Source organism: Euleptes europaea, chromosome 1 (assembly GCF_029931775.1).
Source record: "Euleptes europaea isolate rEulEur1 chromosome 1, rEulEur1.hap1, whole genome shotgun sequence".
In the NCBI taxonomy this organism is placed as follows: Eukaryota; Metazoa; Chordata; class Lepidosauria; order Squamata; family Sphaerodactylidae; genus Euleptes; species Euleptes europaea.
Window position 1 is genome coordinate 167,933,329 of NC_079312.1, and position 24,655 is coordinate 167,957,983.

The following is a 24,655-nucleotide window of genomic DNA, read 5'->3' on the forward strand; positions in this document are numbered from 1 at the left end:
AAGGTGCGGAGAACCGAGCTGTGGGGGAAACTGGTCTCTTCTTGGAGGGGTCATGTGTGATCTTGAAGGAAAGGGCGTCCCCGAGCATGCACAGAGTGCTTGCAGCCTGAGGAGCGGCTGGTGTGGCGGGAAAAGGGCGCAGAACCCAGATGTGGTGGGGGTCATAAAGGAAAGAGCACCCGCAAGCATGTGCAGAGTGCCCCCTCCCCCCACGCATGGGAAACTGCGCGGCTTGGAGGGGAAGGTGCGGAGAACCTAGCTGTGGGGGAAGCTGGTCTCTTCTTGGAGGGGTGATGTGATCGTGAAGGAAAGGGCACCCGCAAGCATGTGCAGAGTGCCCCCTCCCCCCCACGCATGGGAAACTGCGGGGCTTGGCGAGGAAGGTGCGGAGAACCGAGCTGTGGGGGAAGTTGGTCTCTTCTTGGAGGGGTGATGTGTGATCGTGAAGGAAAGGGCGTCCACGAGCATGCACAGAGTGCTTGCAGCCTGAGGAGCGGCTGGTGTGGCGGGAAAGGGGCGCAGAACCCAGATGTGGGATAGCGGTGACTTCCTGGAGGGGCGATGTAATCAGAACAGAAAGAACATCTGTGGGGATGTGCAGAGTTCTTCCCCCCCGCCCCCAGACATGCTGAGGAATCACAGAAGGAGCACAGAAACCAGTTATGGGATACTGGCTATTTCCTTCCTGGAGAGGAGATCCCTAGTTTGTCTCTCTCTTCTCTCCCCCCACCCCCAATATAGCTTGGATACATCTGTACAAAAGGAGGTGGTGAATTTTGAGAGCGGGAAAGAGTTCTGGGGTTGTTCTTTTGAGATATCTTGGAGGGAATAGGATGTACCTTACTAGGTGGACAGTGGCAGAGCCCTGTCCAAACCTCATGTATCTGCCAGCCACAGTAGACCATATTCCTGTGAATGGGAGTGGCTCCCGGGGGTCTCAGGTCAAGGCCTTTCCCCTTTTAACTGGAGATTCCTGAGAAGAGTTGGTTTTTATATGCAGACTTTCTCTACCACTTAAGGAAGAATCAAACTGGCTTACAATCACCCTCCCCACAACAGACACCCTGTGAGGGAGGTGGGGCTGAGAGAGTTCAGAGACAACTGCGACTAGCCCAAGGTCACCCAGCAGGTTTCATGTGTAGGAGTGGGGAATCAAACCCGGTTCTCCAGATTGAGTCCATCCCTCCAGACCACCGCTCTTAAGCACTACACCACGCTGGCAAAGCAGTTCTATTATGCTGTGGAGTTATAGCCCTATCCCCTAATAGTTTTGCTGTTAGATTATTTGCCCCAAACCCAAAATGTGCAAATCTTAAAATGGGCTTTTTTCTCCAAAGACAGGTCAGGGATCTAATACTGGAGGCTGAAAGAACCTCCTAATGAAAGGCAGATGTGCAGTCTTGAAAACATGGAAGCCCGAGGAGCAATTTCTTCTCCAGCATTTTAAGCAGATGGAAGTATGAGCAAGCTGTTATCTAGAATAAGCACCGATATCTTTTCCAAGCAAAACAATAACTACTAAATTATAATTTTTATCCTAGAGCAAAAGAGAGAGTACATGTCAAGAGCTTGGAGCCGGTAGTACAGGAATGAAGGATGCATTTCCAAGCTATGGGGCAGAAATCCTCCCCGGTTATTATACTTGGATTGGGCAGATAGCTTAGGGGACTTAATTTTCCCATGCACTCTGGTAGTACATACTATCATTATAGCCTCTTGTCACTGAACTGAAAAATTGCAATGGATGAAAAAGCAACGGGCAATTGCAGGCCAGTGGCACATTCTGAGGTTCAGTCGAGTTACAGTGGGGCCTGGCTGGTTGCCCGCATCAACTGCATGCCCTTGACCATGCCCCAGAATCCTTAGCAGAGAAGCTGATGTGGAAAAGATTCCCTGGTGATAGAAAGATTAAAAACAACTGTTCAGTCCATGAGTGATTTTATGTGTTGGCATAAGAACGTAAGAAGAGCCCTGCTGGATCAGACTAGTTGTCCCATCTAGTCTAGCATCCTGCTTCATACAGTGGCCAACCAGTTGCCCTGGGGGCCCAACAACATGACATAGAGGACAAGGCAGTTCATAGAATCATAGAGTTGGAAGGGACCACCAGGGTCATCTATTCCAACCCCCTGCGCAACGCAGGAAATTCTCATCTACCTCCCCCCAACACTCCCAGTGACCCCTACTCTACACCCTACTCCATGCCCTTTCCTGATGCTGTCCTCTACTGCTAGATTTCAGAGGTTTACTGCCTCCAAATATGGAGATTCACGATCCTTGGCTAGTAGCCATGGATGGACCTATCTTCCATTAATTTGTCTAATCCCCTTCTAAAACCATCTGTTTTCATGGCCATCACTACTTCTACTGGCAATGAATTCTACAATTTAATTACTTTTTGAGCAAAGAAGGACCTGTACCTAGTGTCCATCAGCTTCACCGAGTACCCCTGAGTTGTAGTTTTTTGGGAGAGGGAGAAAAGGCAGGCGGACTGTAAGAGATTTTTATAGGCCAGTAACTTTTGTGGACTCTCTTGTAAGGCTACGGTATGTGATTCGAGTAGTTTGTTCATGTCATTCTGAGTACGTTTACTAAATTACTCTCTACTTGGTGGGTTCCTTGAACCTGGTGCATCTTGTTTCCTTATGTTCTGTGCATGAAGTGCAGTGTATTAATACAAGAATTAATTTGAGGGGAATAATTGGTGGTGGTTCTTTGTTGAGGATAGGTCATCTTTATGTCTGGTCCAGACTTGATTCTGTGTGGTCAATCTCACAAGAATGTCTTTGTATTCTTAGGCCAGGAATGAACCGGATGTTTATGAAACAAGCGATCTCCCCGAAGATGATCAAGCGGAGTTTGATGCGGTAAGATCAGTTCAGTTTCAGTCATCTTTATTGGCATGATAATAATAATAACAAGAGTGCATACATGTACTCCATCTCGCTCAGAAGGGTCTCACATTCAACGATATAACTAAAACATGACTATCAAATTAAAACTCTTCAGTTTAAACGCTGTAATAATACATTCGTGTGAAATTCAGTTGCTCCTTTGTTAGCATTTTGGTTAGATGATGGTTTTAAATGGGTGTGCCAAGCCCTTAGGGCCTTTCCAAAAGTTTCCTTCCTATGTGACGGCTTCTTTATGCTTCTGTGGCTTTGAACATGATAAAATTTGATAGTGTAAGTGTGTGTTTAAAAGTCTGAATTTCTGAATCCTTTTTAAGCTGCAGCTGGAAAAAATGCATCGACTCCTGAAAAATAAGGAACTCCATAAATAACTCCTTGAACCTATTTGTATCATTCCCTAGTTTAGAGTAACTGTAAATATGCCAGGGAGGACCCCCACTATTCATTAATGATTATCCTCCCTACTGATATTAGATGCTTAAGAATTTATTAGATTTCAGAGGTTTTGAATTTCTTATTCTCACTTGCCAGGGGAGAACACAAAGCATGTCCTGGAATTTTCATAATGTTTTGTTCTGTTCTATGAGTTTTAAATGAAATATGGTCATTTATTGTCTGATTACAAGGCCTTATTGAAGTTCCCTTGAAGCTTGTGTTCAGAAACCATGCTGCAAATGTTCCTTGATATAAACCACAGCTCTTTTTTATAAAAGCCTGACAATCCAAGTCTCGGTGGCTTGCTTTCTGTTCCTTCAGGAAAAGGGGTTTCAAAGATGGCGTTAAGTGGCTAGGAGAAGATTTATTCCACCTTGATCTATACATTGGTGTCAGCTCAATTCCTGGTAAGAGGAATAGGGAATGAACCTTCATGCAGGATGATCCAGTATCATGTATTTGCACCTATCAAAGTTGCCAAGGAGGGGGTGATGGCTCAGCGGTACAGCATCTGCTTTGCATGCAGGTCTGAGGTTCTAGCCTTGGCATCTCCAGTGAAAAGGGTCAGGTAGTAGGTGATGGGAAAGATCTCTCTACCTGAAAACGTGGAGAGCTGCTGCCAGTCACAGTAGACAATACTGATCTGGATGGGTAAATGGTCTGATTCACTAAAAGGCAAATTCATGTGAATAAGATTTGTTTGACCAAGTACCTTGGACTTTTCTAGTCTTGTCCTTATGCACTTGAGTATTGGTGGATTCACTTGTGGTATTAGCCATGAAAGGCTACTATTAATGTTACAGAAAGTACTGGTAACTATTGCAAAGCTGGCAGAATCCCACCGTGTACTCAATGTTTAGAAATCTGATGCATCTACTGAAGATAAGGTTGCCAGCCCTGCCTTGGCAAATGTGGGGAGATTTTGAGGGCAGTGCCTGGGGAGGGTAGCATTTGGGAGGATGTGATGTCACTTCTGTGTGACACTCTAGAAATCCCCCCAATCTCTGATAAAAACCATAAAGACATGGGAAATTCCTAGAGCATTTATGTGGAGGCCAGTTTTAGGCCATTTTCCCCCCCCGCTCAACTTCTTGAGTGTGGGGGGATTGTGGCTTAGCAGTTTGCCATTGCGGGTAAGCAAATGGCAAGCCTACCACTGTGTGTAGGTCCTCTACCAAATTAGATCAGTTGTGGAGTGGCTTCCATTGTCCTAAACATTTCAGTTTCTTCTAATTTTAAAATGACCACACCAAAGTAGTGCTGTATATAAATAAATACGTGATAACCTTGATTGTCATTACCATGACAAAAAGCTGACCTCTGATCTTAGCCTCCCTTCTCCCTGATTTCCCATAATTTCATTATTGCTTTAAAATAATTTCACTAATGCTCCTTCCTGACCAATGTTTTAACTGCCATTTTAATGTCTTTGTATGCATTTTAATTCTGCATTGTTATGTGTTTTAAAGATAAGTGTTTCGAAGAAGAGGGTTGATTTTAATGGCTTTTAAAATGTGATTTTTTATCATGTGTGTTTTAAGTTGTTAACTGCTTTGGAGGCCCTTCTGAGGGCAGAAAGGCGGGACATAAATTTTGTAAATAAGTACCTAAATAAATAGCTCCATTTAATTGAATCTGGGAGCCAGCAACCGGTTAAGAAATGAATTCACCAACCTTTGGTGAGTCACGCAAAATTAACAGATGAGCAAGCAATGGCAGTAAATTCACTCATGTGCATCTTATGTCATATGAGATAAGATAGGGAAGGGCTGTGGCTCAGTGGTAGAGTATCTTCTTGGCATGCAGAAGGTCCCAGGTTCAATCCCCAGCATCTCCAGTTAAAGGGACTAGGCAAGTAGGTGATGTGAAAGGCCCCTACCTGAGACCCTGGAGAGCTGCTGCCGGTCTGAGTAGACAATACTGACTTTGATGTACCAAGGTTCTGATTCAGCATAAGGCAGCTTCATGTGTTCATATTCTGATGTGAAATAGGAAACCTGCATAGCACTTCTATTGAGGATCGCAGAGAGACACTACAAATAAAATAATTGCTGAATGCGCAATGACATTTTTTTAGGTGATATGGCAATCTGGCAGGTGGGATTGGTTGAGCCCTAGACTTCCACATGCACAGACAGCTGCATGAATAGACTCACACAAAAACAAGGATCAGGAAAAAATCCAGTACTTTGTTTCGAAGCATTCTGCACCAGGTGTCGTTTTCTCAAGTGCCAGTCGGGGACTAAAAGCCAGTGTTTACTGTTGTAAAGCTGAGTATTTGCTCAGAGTAGCATATGCATGCAGTTGGCTGGGTACAGCCTGGGGTCAGTACATGGCAGGCGTTCGAAGTGCTTTCTCTGCCCAGTGGTTGGGTGTCGACCCTGGCAGCTTGTCACCATTTTAAATGTCGTTGGCTACCTCCTCATTAAGTCAGATCCAATTCAGTGCTGAGAACGAGTGGAAACATATATGCCAGGGGTGTCGAACTCATTTGTTACGAGGACTGGGTGTAACATAAATGTCACTTGGTTGGGCTGGGCCATGCCTCAGCAGCCCAAATCGGGACTGGGGGGTGGGGTGGCTACCTCGGCTGGCTCATGGGCCAGATAAGAAGAAGAAGAGTTGGTTTTTATATGCTGACTTCCTCTACCACTTAAGGAAGAATCAAACCAGCTTACAATCACCTTCCTTTCCCCTCCCCACAACAGACACCTTGTGAGGTAGGTGGGGCTGAGAGAGTTTGGAGAGAACTGTGACTAGCCCAAGGTCACCCAGCTGGCTTCTTGTGGAGGAGTGGGGAATCGAACCCGGTTCTCCAGATTAGAGTCCACTGCTCTTAACCACTACACCACACTGGCTCTCAAGGGGCCGGATGAGGCCCCCAGGCTGTATGTTTGACATCCTGATGTAGGCTATATGGAACTTGGCTATTAAGACATCACACTCTACTTAATTACCATTCATGTTTCTAGTCCTTATGGTGACAGAACCAGGAAAACAGTAGTGTAGTGATTGGAGTACAGGACTAGGATCTGGGAGTAGAAAGTCCACCAGGTTGGGAATTGAGGAATATAGGTAAATGGAGAGAAAAGATAGCAAGGGGCAAGACAAATATAATAGTGGGAGGGGGTTAAACAGAATGGTGAGCCTTACGCACCCATTTACAAAGCTGGTTGAATCATCATTTTGATTTCTTTCTCCATGTTCCTAACTAACTGAAAAGGTTCGTAGCTTTTACTTTAGCAAGTGAGGAGCGGGTTTAGAAAAGGCACTAAAGTCGGCTGTCAAAAAGCCTGCTTCTCATTTCTCAATCACTGCCGCCTCTCTGTCCCAAAAAAGTTACCGCTTTACCAGCCTGCCTTTCCCTGTATAGCTATTCGGCGGTGATTCCTGCAAAAAAAAAAAAAAAAAAACCACAAAACTTTTGACTCACCTCCCCCCAAGCCCTGACCTACTTTCATGAGTGAGTGAATAATGTATGTGAGGAGACCTTCGTGCCATCTCCGATTCGATGGAGGGTGTCTCATTTGCTCCCATTTTTTTCCGGATTTCTTAAATGGCGAACAAGCTTTACATCCACAGCAAATGAAAATGCTGCTTCTCTCTTTCGGCCACAAATAGAAGTCTTCCAATGCAGACAGTCTTGAGCTGGAAGGCTTTTAAGCAAGGAATTCAGCTTCTGTCAAAGAGCTCCCCAACCAGTCTCCACCAGTTGGAGGCTGCTTTGGTTTGGTCAAAAGTTTCCCAAAAAGACAAAACCTTGAACTCCAGGCTTTCGCCCCAAGTCCAAGGAGTAGCTGCCACCAGCCCTTTCAAAAGACTGAGCTCCAGGGGGAAGATAAGGGCAATCCTCTCCCAACTCACTCCAAAATTAAGTGCAACACTTACCCTGCAAGGTAGAGGCCTGCCAGGGAAAGATTACACTCCCAAAATGTCTTAGGTTTTTGGTAGGTGGTTTCACACTAACAAGGCACTTAGAATTTAGGCTTGGAATCCCAAAATCAAAAGACACAATCCATTTAAAGGCTAACAATTTATTATAAGATTCAGGCTGGTTTACAGGAAAGAAAAGGTTCATGAAGTTTCAAGCAAGAAAATAACAAACTATTTAGCATAGCTAACTAATACATTAAAAAGCCTTCTTGATTCAAAAGGATTGGCAAAGGTTTCTTGCATCAGATTTATAGTTACCAAGTTCCAAAGATGCTTCCAGCATTCAAGAGTTTCAAGATTGTCCAAAGATTTCTTCAAGCAGGTCAGCTTGACCAGAGTTTCCCCCTCAAGGGCCAAAATCAAATGGGTTGTGATGCCGCCAGCACAGCTCTCCTGCTGTACCCCAAAGCATGTACAGTTTGCTTAGGGATGGTTTGTCCTTATATCTGTTTTCTCAGTGACATGAGCTCATAGAGGCCAATTGAGAAAACGAAAGCACTTAGCTGGTAATTAATCGCTTGGTCAGAATTGCTGGCTCGCTCAGATGTTCAGGTGATGAAGTCTGCGGGAACCCCCCCCCCCCCCCCCGACACCTGGACATCGTCATGATGGCTGACCGATTAATTACCGTGGCAATGCATGGCCTTGCATTCCAGAAAGGGGAGAGAAGGCTTTAACGAGCACCAGCTGGGGCTTACCTTACTCCCTTCACAGAAGCAGTTTTCAAAAGGAAACTTATTTTGCGTGTCTAAAATCCCAATAACACAGAACTCATAGGCCTCCCAGGCCTGAACCAAAAGAATCACACAATCCAAGAAATTGAGGGACCTCAACTTCTTGACAGCTTCTTTCATATAGGTATCGACAGGTTAAAACAGAAATAAAAGGTAAAGCATGCCGTCGAGGTGCAACTGACCCCATGAAGTTCCACCTCGCGGGTGTTCAGGGCAAGAGATAGGCAGAGATGATTTGCCATTGCCTTCCTCTGCTTAGAAGAAGAAGAGTTGGTTTTTATATGCCGACTTTCTCTACCACTTAAGGAAGAATCATACTGGCTCACAATCACCTTCCCTTCCCTTCACCACAACAGACACCCTGTGAGGTAGGTGGGGCTGAGAGATCTCTGAGAGAGCTGTGACTAGCCCAAGGTCACCCAGCTGGCTTCATTTGGAGGAGTGGGGAAACCAACCCCGTTCACCAGATTAGAATCCACTGCTCCAAACCACCGCTTTTAACCACTACACCACCTGGTTTTCCTTGGTGGTCTCCCATCCAAGTGCCAACCCTGCTTAGCTTCCAAGCTGTAGCAAGACCGGGCTAGTCTGGGCTATTAAGGCAGCTACAAAACTGCAATGCCTCCCAATTAAAATCCTACAGGCTGCCCCACTGAAAGACTCTGCTTCAGTGGCTGTTGGCTCTGGTACAAGGGGGAGTTTGTGCCACAGCTGTGCCATTTTGTGCTCACACAAGCAAAAGGAGGGGAGCAGTACAAGGACCACCCAAAACCAGACAGGTGTTGAATCCAAAATACTCATCAGGAGAAGAAAAGAAAATGTATTCAGTTGCGGGACGCAACATAGGTTTTCCTTGAGAATTGCTCCTGCAGCAAAAGAAAAAAGTGCATTCCAAGTATTTAGGTGAGCATGCAACACACCTTTTCTTTTGTATGGAAGAGCAACCCATAAAATAAGACCCCACTTGCATTTTAATGGCATAGACCATAGGCTTACTGCCTCATCAGATGTTTGCAAAGGCCATGCAAAATGCAGCAGGGCAGGCCCTTTTATTTAAGTTGTCAGGTCGTTTATGCATGGGAGTTTTATCTGAGGTTTGTTGCTCGCTGGACCCACACTTTCCTGTTGCGAATCTATGCAGTCTCCAAGCTCAAATCAGGAAGCATTTGAGTCCCTGCCTCTTGAAATGCTGCTTTGTAATTGGCTGTATTGCTTACTGTGAAAGAAAAGTCCCGCTCTGCCCCCACAGAAACCCAACTGCTGTGTTAAAAAGCATTTTAAACATAAAACAATGGGGATCTCTAAAAGGGAAGGGGGAAAGAAACCCAAGCCTCATTTTTAAAATCCTTCCTTCTATTCAGAAAGAACTCAGAGGAAGCAGGAAGCATTTGAATCCCTGCCCCTTGACACACTGCTTTGTAATTGGCTGTAGTGCTTTATGTGAGAAACGTCACTCCCTCAAGCTTCCGTGTCCCGTGCTTTGCCTTATGCATGGGGATTTCACCTGGGGTGATCTCAGAGGAGATAGAAAAATTGGGTTAGTAATGGGAAGTCCTGGGATTTGTGAGGGATGGCCGCGAGGTCATCTCTAAAGGACTGAAAACTCATGTATAACTCCAAGGAACAACCGAGACAGACCAGGGGCGAACGTTAGTGAAAGTACCCATGCATAAACGACCTATGAGACATAGGTAGGGAGTGCTAAACTCTCCCCCCCAGCACTTCCCTCCAATGTGCTTTTCACCTCAGCTGAGCTCCAATACTGAAAGTGAGCTCTGCCAAGAAAAAAGTACATGAACACATGGAACATATGAAGCTGCCTTCTACTGAATCAGACCCTTGGTCCATCAAAGTCACCACTGTCTACTCAGACCCGCAGCGGCCCTCCAGGGTCTCAGGCTGAGGTCTTTCACATCACCTCCTTGCCTAGTCCATTTAACTGGAGATGCCAGGGTTTGAACCTGGGACCTTCTGCATGCCGAGCAGATGCTCTACCACTAAGCCATGGCCCCTCACAGAGGAGGCTACAGGCAAACTGGGATGAGTCTATCAAGGGTTCTGCCTACCTAGACTGGGTGCCCCTTTGGCTCTTGCCCTGCTTTTGACAGGATGAGGGCGCTAAACAAACAGGTCTGCCGCCACTGCATCTAGCTCGGACCCGAGACCTAGTGCTGTCCGTAATAAGCAGTACCCGTCTCCTTGTCTGCATTTATGTTTTTAAAAAAAGGGTAAAGGTCCCCTGTGCAAGCACCAAATCATTCCTGACCCATGGTGACGTCACATCCCGACGTTTACTAGGCAGACTTTGTTTACGGGGTGGTTTGCTAGTGCCTTTCCCAGTCCTCTTCCCTTTACCCCCAGCAAGCTGGGTACTCATTTGACTGACCTCAGAAGGTTGGAAGGCTGAGTCAACCTTGAGCCGGCTACCTGAAACCAACTTCCGTTGGGATCGAACTCAGGTCGTGAGCAGAGCTTTTGACTGCAGTTCTGCAGCTTACCACTCTGCGCCACAGGGCTCCTTATGTACGGTGCCTAATTAGTGCAGAACAGTAATAATAGTGCACGGCAAACTTTTTATTTATTTGCCTGCTACATTTATGCCCCCCCTTTCTCCCCAGGGGGAACCCAAAGCACCTCACGTTGTTCTCCTCTATTCCGTTTCGTCTTCACTTCACCCCCCTTTGCGGCAGGTGAGGCCGAGATCGTTTGACTGGCCCTAGGTCACCATTGCAGAGTGGGGATTCGAACCTGGGCCTCCGAGATCCTAGTCCAACACCCTAACCACTACACCACGTTGGCTGTATTGTATCAGCACTGGCAATCAGGACAGTTTCGGTGGCTCACAGGGGGGCCATTTTGCATACCCTCTAAGCACTCTTTGCACAGCACAGGGTCTTCTGCAGAGTAGATAACCCTGGTACACTGTCCTTGTGCTTCAGTACTGGATGTTTACTAACCCCGGGACCTGTGAAACAGATATCTTTCCCCCACATATTCCCTGCCACTCCTTAGCTTACGTGCCTCTTTCAGCTCACCATCCTAGTGTTCTTCATCAACCAACTTTCAAGTGATGGAGGGTAAGGGGGTAACAGCCCTCCAACACTGGATTTAGGCTCAAATATGGCTCCCAAAAGGGAGACTGCAGCCAAGAAATCAGAAGGAGATTGAGACTGGGAAGGGCAGCCGTAAAGGAGCTTGAAAAGATTCTTAAGTGTAAGGTTGTGTCACTGACAACCAAGACAAAGTTAATTCATGCCATTGTATTCCCTATTACTATGTACGGGTGTGAAAGCTGGACATTGAAGAAAGCTGATAGGAAGAAAGTAGATTCCTTTGAGATGTGGTGTTGGAGGAGAGTGTTGCAGATACCGTGGACTGCCAAAAAAACAAATCAGTGGGTTATAGAGCAAATCAAGCCTGAACTGACCCTAGAAGCTAAAATGACTAAACTGAGGCTGTCGTACTTTGGTCACATTACGAGAAGACCAGACTCACTGGAAAAGAAAAGTTGAAGGCAGCAGGAAAAGAGGAAGACCCAACAAGAGATGGATTGACTCGATAAAGGAAGCCACGGCCCTCAGTTTGTAAGACCTGAGCAAGGCTGTTAAAGACAGGATGTTTTGGAGGACTTTGATTCATAGGGTCGCCATGAGTCTGAAGCGACTTGACGGCACTTAACACACACACACGGCTTTCATTAGGGTAATGCAGATGCTGTTATGCTCACACACACAAAAGCACAATTCCTTCAATAGCCACGCAAACTCTTTGCTACGAGTACAGAATTTTATTTCCCTTCGCACAAGATCTGGAGAGGTGTCCGATGCAGAACGTCAGGTGCTTCATTCGCAAAGGCAAGGCTAAAATGTTAGACGTTTCCATGCCGCCAGCTTCAAACGTTCAGGTGCCCAGGCGGTGGGGTTTTTCCAAAGCCTACATCAGAGACAAAAAACACCCACCACCGGTGCCTCATCTCTTCCATTCAGCGTGCCCTCGGCGAGCGATGCCAAGGTAATGTTTTATTCAGCTCCTCTTTCCCTCCCTCCCCCATTCCCCACAGCCGGTTACCATGAGACTGAACGCGCCTCACGCAATTCCCCTAAGGAGCTGCTGCTGCCGGCAGAGAAGGAACACACCGCCTCGGCAACCACCCACAGCAAAGCCTTTACGGGCATACATAAACACTCCAGGTTGCGAGATTTGTTTGCAAAGAGGGAAGGGAGAAAATTTCACGGTAGACCACAGTCGCTGGGAGTTCAATATCTAATTTTTTTTAACGCCTTGCTATATGTGCGAGAGTACATGAGAAACCCAGGGACTTGACACGTGCTGGAAAACGTAGGTGCTAATCACTCTCAACGCCCAAACCGAAGCAGCCGCTATACCCCAAGCGCCTTGCACTTTGCCTACATCAGCGTTCGGAGAGAAAAGCGTTTCCAGCGGTTGCAACACAGACCGCACCCAAGGGCAAACAAAGGGTAATAAAATTGTGATTGGCAGGGAGAGAGTTTTTTCTCCCATTCTCCCACTATTAAGCTGACCCGCAGTAGGTTCAGGACCGGTTCATTTCACTGAGAAACTTTTGGATAAGTTCCCCCACAAATCCCAGCATTCCCTGAACCTCAGGTCAAAAATCACAGGGCATTATCAGTTGCACATAGGATTCAAATCTGTTTTCACAAAGGGAGTCACTTGATGGCCTTTGACATGTTCTTGTGTCTCAGTCATTTATAAATTGAGAGTATCGATGCCCTGTGTCAAAGATGTTGGAAAGTTGGGAGCCAGCGTGGTGTAGTGGTTAAGAGCGGTCGTTTGGAGCGGTGGACTCTGATCTGGAGAACCGGGTTTGATTCCCCGCTCCTCTACATGAGCAGCAGAGGCTAATCTGGTGAACTGGATTTGTTTCCCCACTACTACACACGAAGCCAGCTTGGGCTAGTCACAGCTCTCTCAGTCCCACCTACCTCACAGGGTGTCTGTTGTGGGGAGGGGAAGGGAAGGTGATTGTTAGCCAGTTTGATTCTGCCTTAAGTGGTAGAGAAAGTCAGCAAATAAAACCCAACTCTTCTTCTCCTACTTACCTAGCCCCTTTAACTGGAGATGCTTAAGATTGAACCTGGGACCTTCTGCATGCCAAGCAGAGGCTCTGCCGCTGAGCCTTCTGCCTCTAGGTTATAATGGCTTGTCTTATCCATGTGCTTTCAGTTCAGTTTGGGTCTGAAAGGATCCTCCATCAAGATCTTTATTAGTTACTTTGAAGGCCAATTCAGTCATTGTTGTCTCTAGGATAGCCTGTCTTGTTGTTTTAGATCCAAGATGGGATCCACACACCTTTTTGACATTCTTCCTTCTGCACAACTATTAAGAGTGCAGGAGCCTTGTCCCATATTTGGCCTTCCTGGCTCAGGGGGCCAGATACCCCAATTTGGAATTAACCTTGTAAGATATCCCCTCGTTCATACACAATGTCCCTGTTTTTAGAACCGTAAACTTGATTTCAGGTAAACTGCAAATCTTGAATGTTAAAGCGAGAACTCTCTCTCTTTCTCTACCAGTCTGTACTGGTCTCTACCAGTCTCACTGATGTAAGCAAAATTCATCTCTGTATTAAATGCTCAGCATCTTTGCTAAAAACACCAATCCTCCCCGTCCTATTTTGAGCAGATTGTCATGTCTTCTCCCTAGGGACAGACAGCAGGCACAGGGTTCTCAATGACCGTGGAAGGATAAATAATAACGCTGTCTCTCTGATGTCTCCTATGAGTCTAGCACCATGTGCTTTCCCCTACCTGTAAGGAGGTTTACTTGATCCACTGCTGCCCCGTAACAGAACAGTCCTCCCTGTATGTAGAAAACAAGGATGTCAGGGAGAGGACTAGAGAGAACCCTTCAATTCAACGATCTGGTTGTCCACGTGCAGGGAACCAGACAGCTATGACAGTATTTGCTGGGTGAAGTGGAACCACATGAAAGTACCATGAGATTTCTACAGAGAGACTGTCTGCTGGCTTCCTTAATCCAATATCCTGTATCTGGTGGTTTCAGTAGCTGCCCAGGCTGGCAAGTTGCCATTCTCGTGAACAATCCTGTTTTGGTGAAACCTTTGAACCGTAGTGGTAGCGTAGCCATTGATGCTCATTATTATTTTAATCTCCAGAAGTGGTTAAAGAAATGGGGGGGGGGATGCTTAGCAGTTTCACGGCATCTGAGATTTTGTTGTCTCTCCCCCCCCCCCTTGCTCGTAAGCGTTGCCTGAACAGCTTTGGACTCAATGCAGATCTGTCTGCAGAATACTAGTGAGAGAGCAATCTCTCAAGTGTCTCACTTGGACCGGAATGCAATGTGATGTTCTGTCAATGTAGTTGCCGAGCATCCTTGGAGGAACACGCCAGAGGAAATGTATTATTGTATTTGATGCAGGGCTGGGTGACTCGTTCAGCACCAAAGGGCACGTCAAAATAATATCACAAAGCCACAGAGTTGCAGCTAATTTGAACATAATTGTTTCTCGTTCTGTGGGAGGAGCCGTGGCTCAGTGCACCTTCTTAGTGTGCAGAAGGTCCCTGTTTCAATCCCCGGCATCTCCAGTTCAAAAGGGACTGGGTAGTACTGTAGGTAAAGGGAAAGACCCCTGCCTGAAGCCCTGGAGAGCCACTGCCAGGCAGTACTGACTGTGGTGGGCTGATGGTCTGACTCAGTATAAGGCAGATCCATGTGTTCGTGTTTGGGATGCTTTTTGCGTGTCAGCATGTCATGTTTCTTCAGAAGCATGCAGAACACACCAGAGCTACCTTCACAGCTCACAAGAGTGGTGGTTTGGAGCCGCGGACTCTATTCTGGTGAACTGGATTTGTTTCCCCACTCCTCCACATGAAGCCAGCTGGGTGACCTTGGGCTAGTCACACTCTCTCAGCCCCACCTGCCTCACAGGGTGTCTGTTGTGGGGAGGGGAAGGGAAGGCGATTATAAGCTGGTTTGATTCCTCCTTAAGTGGTAGAGAAAGTCGGCATATAAAAACCAACTCTTCTTCTTCTGCCTTGTACTTGTTTAACTGCTTGCGCTAATTGGCAGCTCTGCAAAGTCTCAGAGCAGGCATGAGCTGGAAGGCAGCTTAGTGGTTCCACCTGCTGGGTGGTGGATTGAGCTGCCGCTTTAGCTGCACCAGGCCCCTTTGGATGGCCAGGTGAACGAATGATGCCAAGGCTTTTGGCATCCCTCTCCCACTGTGCTTTGGGCACTGCAGCTGGGAGCTCCAAACCACAGAATTTAGCAACCTGCATAGGATCAGCCAGAGAGCCCCGTGGAGCAGTGTGGTAAGCTGCAGTACTGCAGTCAGAAGCTCTGCTCACCACCTGGGTTCGATCCCAACGGAAGTTGGTTTCAGGTAGCCGGCTCAAGGTTGACTCAGCCTTCCATCCTTCCGAGGTCGGTAAAATGAGGACCCAGCTTGCTGGGTGTTGATGACTGGGGAAGGCAATGGCAAACATAGTCTGCCAAGTAAACGTCCGGACGTGAAGTCATCCCGTGGGTCAGTAATGACCTGGTGCTTGCACAGGGGACTTCCTTTACCTTTTTATAGGATCAGCCATCAATCTTAAGTTTGTAAGAGGAGCTATTTAGGAGCTTCCTGCACACCCTCTTCACACTATTATGGTGCTGTTTTGTGTGTATGGTTGTCAGGACATCACACGTCGCTTTGCCTGTGTGAATCTGCTGTCACAGATTGAAAGCTGCAGGTGGGACTTCGCTGTCACCCGGCATCAGCTCAAGCGCAACACTTTTTGCACTTTGATTGAAAGCTGCAGGTGGGACTTCACTGTCACCCGGCATCAGCTCAAGCACAACACTTTTTGCACTTTTAACCAAGCGTCCATCAAACGATGAGATGTCGACTGGCGCACATTCACGTGTGACTTAGCTTTTAATATGCAACAGGAAGAATGGGGAAGTGCTTATCTGGAAAAATCAGTAACTTGAGGCATGGGGATTTTGTATGTCAGTGGTGCATTTCCCTCAGTGGCATGTGCATTTATTTACTACGGTTGCTCTATGGAGAGCCAGGATTCTTTATAGGCTATGAACTGATGCTTGTAAAAATCAGGAGTGTTGAAAATGTTCTCCCTAGACCTTTTACAAATATATATTTTAAAACAATACCCCATAGTTATGTTGGCTTTTCAAATGTGGAGCTAGTTTTGTGTCAATTAGTACTGCAAAAATTGTTATAGCAACAAAGTTTAAGAAATCAGGTTCCCCCCCACCCCATAAGAGAATGATTCAGTAAAATCTGGAGTATTGCTTTATTGATAAAATTAATGTACTACCAGAGAACTCAAAATGGTTACCATCAAAATGGCGATAAAGGTTAATAACTGTGGGATGTGATTTATTATGTTTTGGAATGAAAAAGTACAAAATAAGATTTATCTATTTGCTTTTTATTAATTATGGTAAATGTCTTTTGTGTGAAATTATTGTATATTATATTCTCTTTCTTTTTCAATAAAAACCAAATAACAAAATTAGCCCACACGAACACATGCTATCGTAAAGTAGAATTACTTGGTTGTACATTACTGTTGTAAGGGACTTATCCCATCTGCCTGTGCCTGTCATTTTTAATGGAGAAAATGGTGACCATTTCCCTCCTTGGATAATAGGAAGCTGGTAGCCCTACTGCAAAGCCTGCGGGCACCTTTGGAATTCTGACTCGGGTGGGGGGGCAACCCCAAAATGGCAGCCACAGGAGGTGGAGCCCAACCCCAAAGGGAATGAGGTTATGCATAACTCTAATAGCTCTTCGACTCTTCAGGCAGAAGCTCTGCTTAACAGGTTGCCTTTTAATAAAAGGTATTTTATGAAACAATAAATAAAAATGTTTTCTTGAATATGTGTGCAGCTTCCTTTTAGTCACACGGTGATGGTCCTTGTGGTGTGGTGGCAGCTGCTGCCAAAGCAATATTTTGGGGGGATCTCCAGTGGCCAATCAGAAGCCCTGTTGGGCAAAAGCCCCATCTGGACCAGCCCATTTTCTAAAAACGCATGGCTGGTACCAGGAAAGTTGCTGGCATGCTCCAAAGTGCCCAAAGGCACCACCCGGGTGACCCCAGCCCTCCCGGAACAAGAATCAGGTGTGGCGATCAGCAGTTTGAATCCTTTTTGAAAGATGATGGCTATGGCATGGCTTTTGTGCCTTCCGCTTCAACACCACAGCAATCAAAATAATCTGTAGAAACGACACCAATCCTCTTATCCTAGCTAAGGCTCAGGTACTACGGAAATATTATTTTTGCACACGTAAGAACTAGAGACCTGCCTTTTAAAGACGGAAAGCGGAGATTCTCGGGAACAGGATTCTGCGCCCCCGTTCGGAATTCGGCCCACGTACAGAATCCCGGAACAAACTCTGCCTTGATTTCTGGCTAGGAGATGCATGATCTCAGTAGTAGGGCTCAGTGGAACCATTTGGGGAAGGAATGCGCAGCCTTCGCTGCTCACAATGAGTGAAGTGAATTTTTAAAAAAAAATGCAAGAGAGGGAAGGATTGGCTCGCCAAAGCCAGGCTGTGACATCTCTGCTTAGCCCCACCTATCCCGTGTTGCGTCGCTGGATGATGCCACAATCATGCCGGTTGTTGCTGCCAGAAGTCAACGTGGTTGATTTACAGGGTTGCCAGGTCCCTCTTCGCCTCCAGCGGGAGGTTTTGGGGGGCAGAGCCTGAGGAGGGCGGGGCTTGGGGAGGGACTTCGAGGCCATAGAGTCCAGTTGCCAAAGCGGCCATTTTCCCCAGGTAAACTGATCTCTGTTGGCTGGAGATGAGTTGTAACAGCAGGAGATCTCCAGCTACTACCTGGAGGTTGGCAACCCTGTTGATTCAGCCGCGCCCAGGTTTCCATATTGAGGGCCTGTATCGCCTTATGAGATGGTGTCGGGGGACGTTTGACCTGGAAGCAGTAGTTTGCTATAACGTCGCTCCAAGATGTTAGCAGAAACAAAGGGACCAGGCAGGACGAGGACTTAGTTTTCAAGGTTGCAACATCACTAATGACTCCTCTAATTTTTAATCCAGCCCTGTTAACAAGATAGCATTTCTTTACCTTGAGGCAGATGCCTCAAGAGGATGCGCTGAAATTTTGGCAACTCACCTAATAACCGTGTTTTAACTGTGTTTGTGCTGAACTGTTTCACACTTTTAACTTACCTGAGTTTTCCTAATGCTCTTCCCTGCCCACCCTTCACACCACCTTGCCTGGACACTAGTTTGCACAAGTAAGACCATTAAAACTGCTTCTGTGTTGTTGTTTTTTTGCATGTTTTCTGGAATTGCTTGTGTTTTGCATGTGGGTGAATCTGCACTTTTTGAGGGGGGACTTTGATTCGTTTTAAATCCTCGTTCTTGAGGCGATTTGGGAAGGGAGCGGTGGGAATTGGAGGCCATTTGAAATTAACAATGATTGATCAATAGCTCATTTTAATATATTCTGTGTCTGATTCATGGTGATGTTACCTTTTCATTGGGCTTTTGCATGGAACCGTGGGAAGTAAAGAATCCAAGATTGTTGGTTTTTATTAAGCGGAGTGAAATTTGGGGAGGAAGGAAAATTTTAAGTGCACTGATACCTGACATTTGCATTTCCAAGAGTCAAATGATGGCTGGGGCAGAATCCTGTACAAAATTGGGGGGGGGGGTCCTTATGTGCGGCAAATTACCTTTCCCCCAAATTCAATAAATTGCCTTTCCCTCCAAATACAATAAAAGAAGGAAGATCTCAGATTTTTTTTTAAATGAAGAGCTTAGCCAGGACTTAAGTCCTGCAAATCAAAATCAAATTCAAATCAATACCTTTATTGGCATAAATAAAGCGATTCTACTTAAAAATTTGCCAGGCAAAAGGCAACGTAGCCTAAAATATCAGCACAATTGTCGCGTCATCAGAGAGAGCACATTGTATGCAAATCTTTATTTGAGTGCTAGAACTCAGCCCTGGAACATGTGAAGAGTGTGATAGAATACTACTACTGTCAAGAGGAAAGATGGGGTATAAATATAAATAATAAAAAACAGACATGTGCGGAATGCTTCTGTTCATTGTGTATTGAGAGAAGAAGAAGAGCTGGTTTTTCTATGCCTATTTTCTCTACCACTTAAGGCAGAATCAAGCTGGCTTACAATCACCTTCTCTTCCCCTCCCCACAACAGACACCCTGTGAAGTAGGTGGGGCTGAGAGAGCTCTAATAGAGCTGTGACTAGCCCAAGGTCAGGCAGCCGGCTTCATGTGGAGGAGTGGGGAAACAAATCCAGTTCACCAGATGAGTCTCCGCCGCTCATGTGGAGGAGTGGGGAATCAAACCCGGTTCTCCAGATCAGAGTCCACCGCTCTTAACCACTACACCGTCCTGGCACAGTTCCTTTTCTTCCCCATATCTGTCAGCAGCAGCAAAATTTGATCGGAAGAGGCAGTATGGAGGAAGGCTTGACCCCTGGCATTCCCTGTTTTAAGCTTTATCAATCTCTCAGTCTTCTTCCCCTTACAAAGCAAGTTGTTTCAGTCATTTCGGATCCCGGGTCTGCAAAATGTAGCACAGGAAGTGGCCTTGAGCCCCTCATCGCTTTAATGTATAATTTAGGTTCCCGTGCTCCCCAACGTCTTGTTCAAAGCATAGCGTCAAACCGTGTTAATGCTTTTACTCTGCTTTAAAATCGGTGCACGTTTGTCTTCATGCCCAATTTAGATTAACTGCAGTATTGGTCAGCGATAAACTGTGCCACCAGCCTTCTGCCAGGCAGGTGTTAAACCCCCCAAAGCCAGCATGGTGTAGTGGTTAAGAGCGGTGGTTTGGAGCGGTGGACTCTGATCTGGGGGACCGGGTTTGATTCCCTGCTCCTCCACATGAAGCCAGCTGGGTGACCTTGGGCTAGTCACAGCTCTCTTAGAGCTCTCTCAGCCCCACCTACCTCAGTGGTGTAGTGGTTAAGAGCGGTGGTTTGGAGTGGTGGACGCTGATCTGGAGAACTGGGTTTGATTCCCCACTCCTCTACATGAGCGGCGGAGGCTAATCTGGAGAGCTGGGTTTGTTTCCCCACTCCACACGAAGCCAGCTGGGTGACCTTGGCAAGTTACAGCTCTCTTAGAGCTCTCTCAGCCCCACCTACCTCACAGGGTGTCTGTTGTGGGGTGGGGAAGGTGATTGTAAGCCGGTTTGAGTCTCCCTTAAGTGGTAGAGAAAGTCGGCATATAAAAAAACTAATTCAACTCTTCTCACAGCGAGTCTGTTGTGGGGAAGGGAAGATGATTGTAAGTCGGTTTGATTCTTCCTTAAGTGGTAGAGAAAGTCGGCATATAAAAACCAGCTCTTCTTCAAAGTAAATTAGCATGCAAATCAACTCTGTGGTAAGAACCAATTCCGGCTGCTTTTGGAAACTGGAGGGGTCTTAAACATCTCAGGATCTTTCTTGACTTCTAAAGGGGAGGGCATGAAATTGTGGGGGCACCCAGTCCTGTCTGGTGAATGGAATGGGGGCCTCTTGAGGCCCTCTGTCTCCCCACTCATATGTTCCAGTAGCCTGCTTTGCTAATGTGCTTTTCAGCCCCATTTTTGATGTGAGAAATGCTGGCAGATGCAGCCATCTTCCGCTTGCCCCCGGCAGGAGTGCTTGTGCCATCGACTTAGTTTGATGGACCCTGACTTTATGCTTTTATGCCTTTGCTATCATACCTAAAAGAGAAGATACAGTCCATCGAAGTCAGTGGGTTTATAAGGGTGTAGTTTAGGATAGGTTCAGGTGGGTAGCTGTGTTCGTCTGCAGTAGAAGAGCAAGATTTGAGTCCGTTAGCACCTTAAAGATCAACAAGATTTCCAGGGTGAAAGCTTATACCTTGGGAAATCTTCTTGGTCTTTAAAGTGCTACTGGACTCAAATTTTACACTTTTGAACATATGAAGCTGCCTTATACTGAATCAGAACAGTGGTCCATTAAAGGTCAGTATTGCCTACTCAGACTGGCAGTGGCTCTCCAGGGTCTCAGGCAGAGGTCTTTCACATCACCTACTTGCCTAGTCCCTTTAACTGGATTGTCGGATTGAACATGGGTCCTTCTGCATGCCAAGCAGATGCTCTACCACTGAGCCTTCTGCCTCTAGATTACAATTGCTTGTCTTATCCACGTGTTTTCAATTCAGCTTGGGAACTTGGGACCTTCTGTTTACCAAGCATATGCTCCACCACTAAGCCACGACCCCTCCTCTTTTACTGCAGACCAACATGGCTACCCACCTGGAGAATCATGTTGGCCTTAAAGTACCACTGGTCTCAAATCTTGCTCTTCCATTTAGGATTGCAGTGTAGGTCTGGTAACAACCATTAACTCTCAACTTGGAATTGGTCTGCACCAATCCTTTCATCCTCCTTCCCTGTCTGGTTCTAATTCCCCTTCCCTTCTCTTGTTGGCTATATCCAGTTACTTCTGAACCCATTCCAACTGGATAAATCTAACTGTGGTTCCCATCATAGCCACAGTTCGAAGTTGATTGATAAATTCTGGTTGGAGGGCATCTGATTAGCATTAACCATGGTTTGCTTGGGTACAGAAGTAACAATCATTAAAGCTAACCAACGCAAGAGATTTGCACTATGGTTTGCTAGGATCTGGACGAAAATGTAGACTTCTTCAACCTATTGCTTTAGATTGTGGTGATGGCTGCCAGATTGTGGTGATGGCTGCCAACTTGGAAGGCTTTAAGAGGAGAAGGTACATGTTCATGGAGGAGAGGGTATTCATGGCTACTAGTAAAAATGGATACTAGTCATGATGCATACCTATTCTCTACGGTCTCAGAGGAGCATGGTTATTATATTAGGTGCTTTGGACAATGCTGTTGCAGTTGTCTTGTTTGTGGGCTTCCTACAGGCACCTGGTTGGCCACTGTGTGAACAAACTGCTGGACTTGATGGGCCTTTGTCTGATCCAGCTATTCTTATGTTCTTAATGTTAGCGAACAGTCCAGGAAGTCAAAAGAAGAAGAGTTGGTTTTTATATGCTGATTTTATCTTCTTAAGAGAATCAAACTGGTTTACAAGCTCCTTCCCTTTCTCTCCCTACAACAGACACCTGATGATGCTTGAGTCACCTGATGATGTTTTAGCACAGGTATTGAGGATGTCAGGTACTCTGTCACGAGAGCCAGCATGGCGTAGTGGTTAAGAGTGGCAAACTCTAATCTGGTGAACCGGGTTGGTTTCCCCCCTCCTCGACATGAAGCCTGCTGGGTGACCTTGGGCCAGTCACAGTTCTCTCCGAACTCTCTCAGCCACAGGGAAAAGGGGATTGTAAGCCACTTTGAGACTCCTTAATGGTAGAGAAAAGCGGGGTATAAAACAACTCTTCTTCTGTATATTTCCTGGCCTGGGATTTGAGACAGAGTTATAATTTGCGAATTGCATTGAGGAGTGGACATGGTTGGTTGGTGAGCCAGGAGTTATTTTGCCTTGAGAATTAGTTAACTCTGATGTTGGGTAGACATGCATGCGAATAGAGGTTTATCACTTCCGGGTCATACCCCATCATCTTGAAGGCCTTTCTGAAGTTCTCACACTGCCAACGCATTCATCTTTAGAGAACTGCATCTTTGGCTGTCTATCCTTCCTGCAAGCACTCACCGAGCTTTGCCAGAAACAGTGGGGCTGCTTCCCCCAGAAGTATTTTACCCCTTGGTGGAAGTAGGGTTTAAAAGCATGCTTAATCCAAGCCACCTGGGAGCATCTGCTGCTTTCGACCTGTTCCAGTGTGAGAGGCGACGGAGGACCTGTCACCTCTCCCCCCAGTTCTTCTCGGCCTCGTGCCTCTCTGAGTGGAGGTGGCGAAAGCAAGCAATTAAAGCGGGCCCCTTTCCCTCCTCACCACGTTTGCTTTCCCCCCCCTCCTGAGCTTTAAACATTCCTCCCCCCCCCCCCAGTTGAAAACAGACGGCTTGATTTCCCAGTCAGGAGAAAGGAAAAACGTTCTGCCCGCTGGATCTTTTCCTCCCACGCTTGCTTTTCATAATCACCTTCAAAAGCCTCTTTAGAAGTCTCAGGCCTTTGGGCGATTGATCTCGAGGGGTATCATCCAAAATGGCAGGGGAAATGGCATTTTCTGGTGAATTATTTAAGGCTGTTCCCTGCACGGATGCTTAGAAAACCAGCTGGGGTTTGGGAAGTCCTGAGAGCGTGGCTGGCATGGTAGGGGCACCAGGTTCGAAGGAGGAAGAGGGTGCAGCACCCGTTTGGGCTCTTTGCTGTGACTAACAGGCCGGTCCCCCTTCCCTGTGATTTACTCTGCCCCATAAAATTCCGTGCATGTGAGCTCGGCAGCTTCACCTAACTCCCCGCCACCGCCATCTAACCCAATAACCGCTTGGCATCTTTGCATGGCACACGGGAAAGCATCATGTCATTATCTTCCCTCTCAAGAAACCCGCTTTGCTGGACCCCCCCCCCCAAGGGATCCCACAAAAGGTGCTGTAAATACTGCTTTTATAAAAAAAGAAAAGGGTTTTTTGAAGCTCGGCAGAGGTGGGGTTTCTTGTGCATTGAATGTGTTTGAACTTTTGGTGCATAGTGCATGTGACAACCTTCTAATCCAATTTTTGTCTTTTCTTTCCCTCCTCTCCCCCGCCCACTTCTTAACCCCACTCCCCTACCTTTTTCCATCTCTGGGGAAACGCAAGGAGCTGGTAAGAAGCCTCGCTTTCCGTCTGCTTTGGTGTTTGTAACTGCTAACCTTTTGCCTTTGCCAGATCTTGCAACCATGGAGGTGGGAAAGGAGGAAGGGGGACTTCCGCACAATATCGTAGGGTTCTTGGGGTCATTTCCTTGACCAGGCAGAGACATTATGGTAGCTAAGGGAGAAAATCCAAGTGGCTCTCTTTCCCTCTTCCACCTGCCCCCCTCCCACAAATAAAACGCACTAAGGATTTAAAATTTTCACACCCCAACTCTGTTGCCTCACTCTACCCACTCGTAGCGTTGGCTCTGGTTCCTTGATACACATGAACACATGAAGCTGCCTTCTACTGAATCAGACCATTGGTCCATCAAAGTCAATATTGTCTACTCAGACTGGCAGCAGCTCTCCAGGGTCTCAGGCAGAGGTCTTTCACATCACCTACTTGCCTAGTCCCTTTAACTGGAGATGCCGGAGATTGAACCTGGGACCTTCTGCATGCCAAGCAGATGCTCTACCACTGAGCCACAGCCCCTCCCCAATGGAGCCTAGGTCTTTCCAAGCTGTATGGGGCTTACATTCTGCTGTAATGATAAATATTTATCATGTGGTTCCAGTTTAGTCTTATCACTGTTTCAGACTAAAGTTCAACCACTTCAGATGGACCAATTCAAGATAAGGTCAAAGTCCGTATAATCCGGTTTCCTCTTTCCCACAGTGCCTGGCCACGTGCTCTTGGGAAGTACAGAAGCAGCCCATGAAGGAAAGAGGCATACTTTGTTGTCGGCCTGGTGGGGATTAAAATGTGGAACTCACTGGCAGAGGATGTAGCGATGATGACCGCTTAGCTTTAAAAGGGGATTAGGCAGATTCATGGAGGGCCGTGGCTGCTTGCCATGGTGACTAAGGGGAAACCTCCCAATTCAGAGGCAATAAA

General features: G+C 46.6%; 1 protein-coding gene across 1 annotated transcript in view; it reads left to right on the plus strand.

The window, feature by feature from the left end:
• Positions 1-24,655, plus strand: part of DCTN2 (dynactin subunit 2) — a 51,424-nt gene that overhangs the window by 602 nt on the left and 26,167 nt on the right. The window contains exon 2 of the mRNA XM_056858133.1: positions 2,799-2,867. Within this exon, the coding sequence (XP_056714111.1) occupies positions 2,799-2,867 (69 nt within the window). The remainder of the gene's footprint in view (positions 1-2,798; positions 2,868-24,655) is intronic.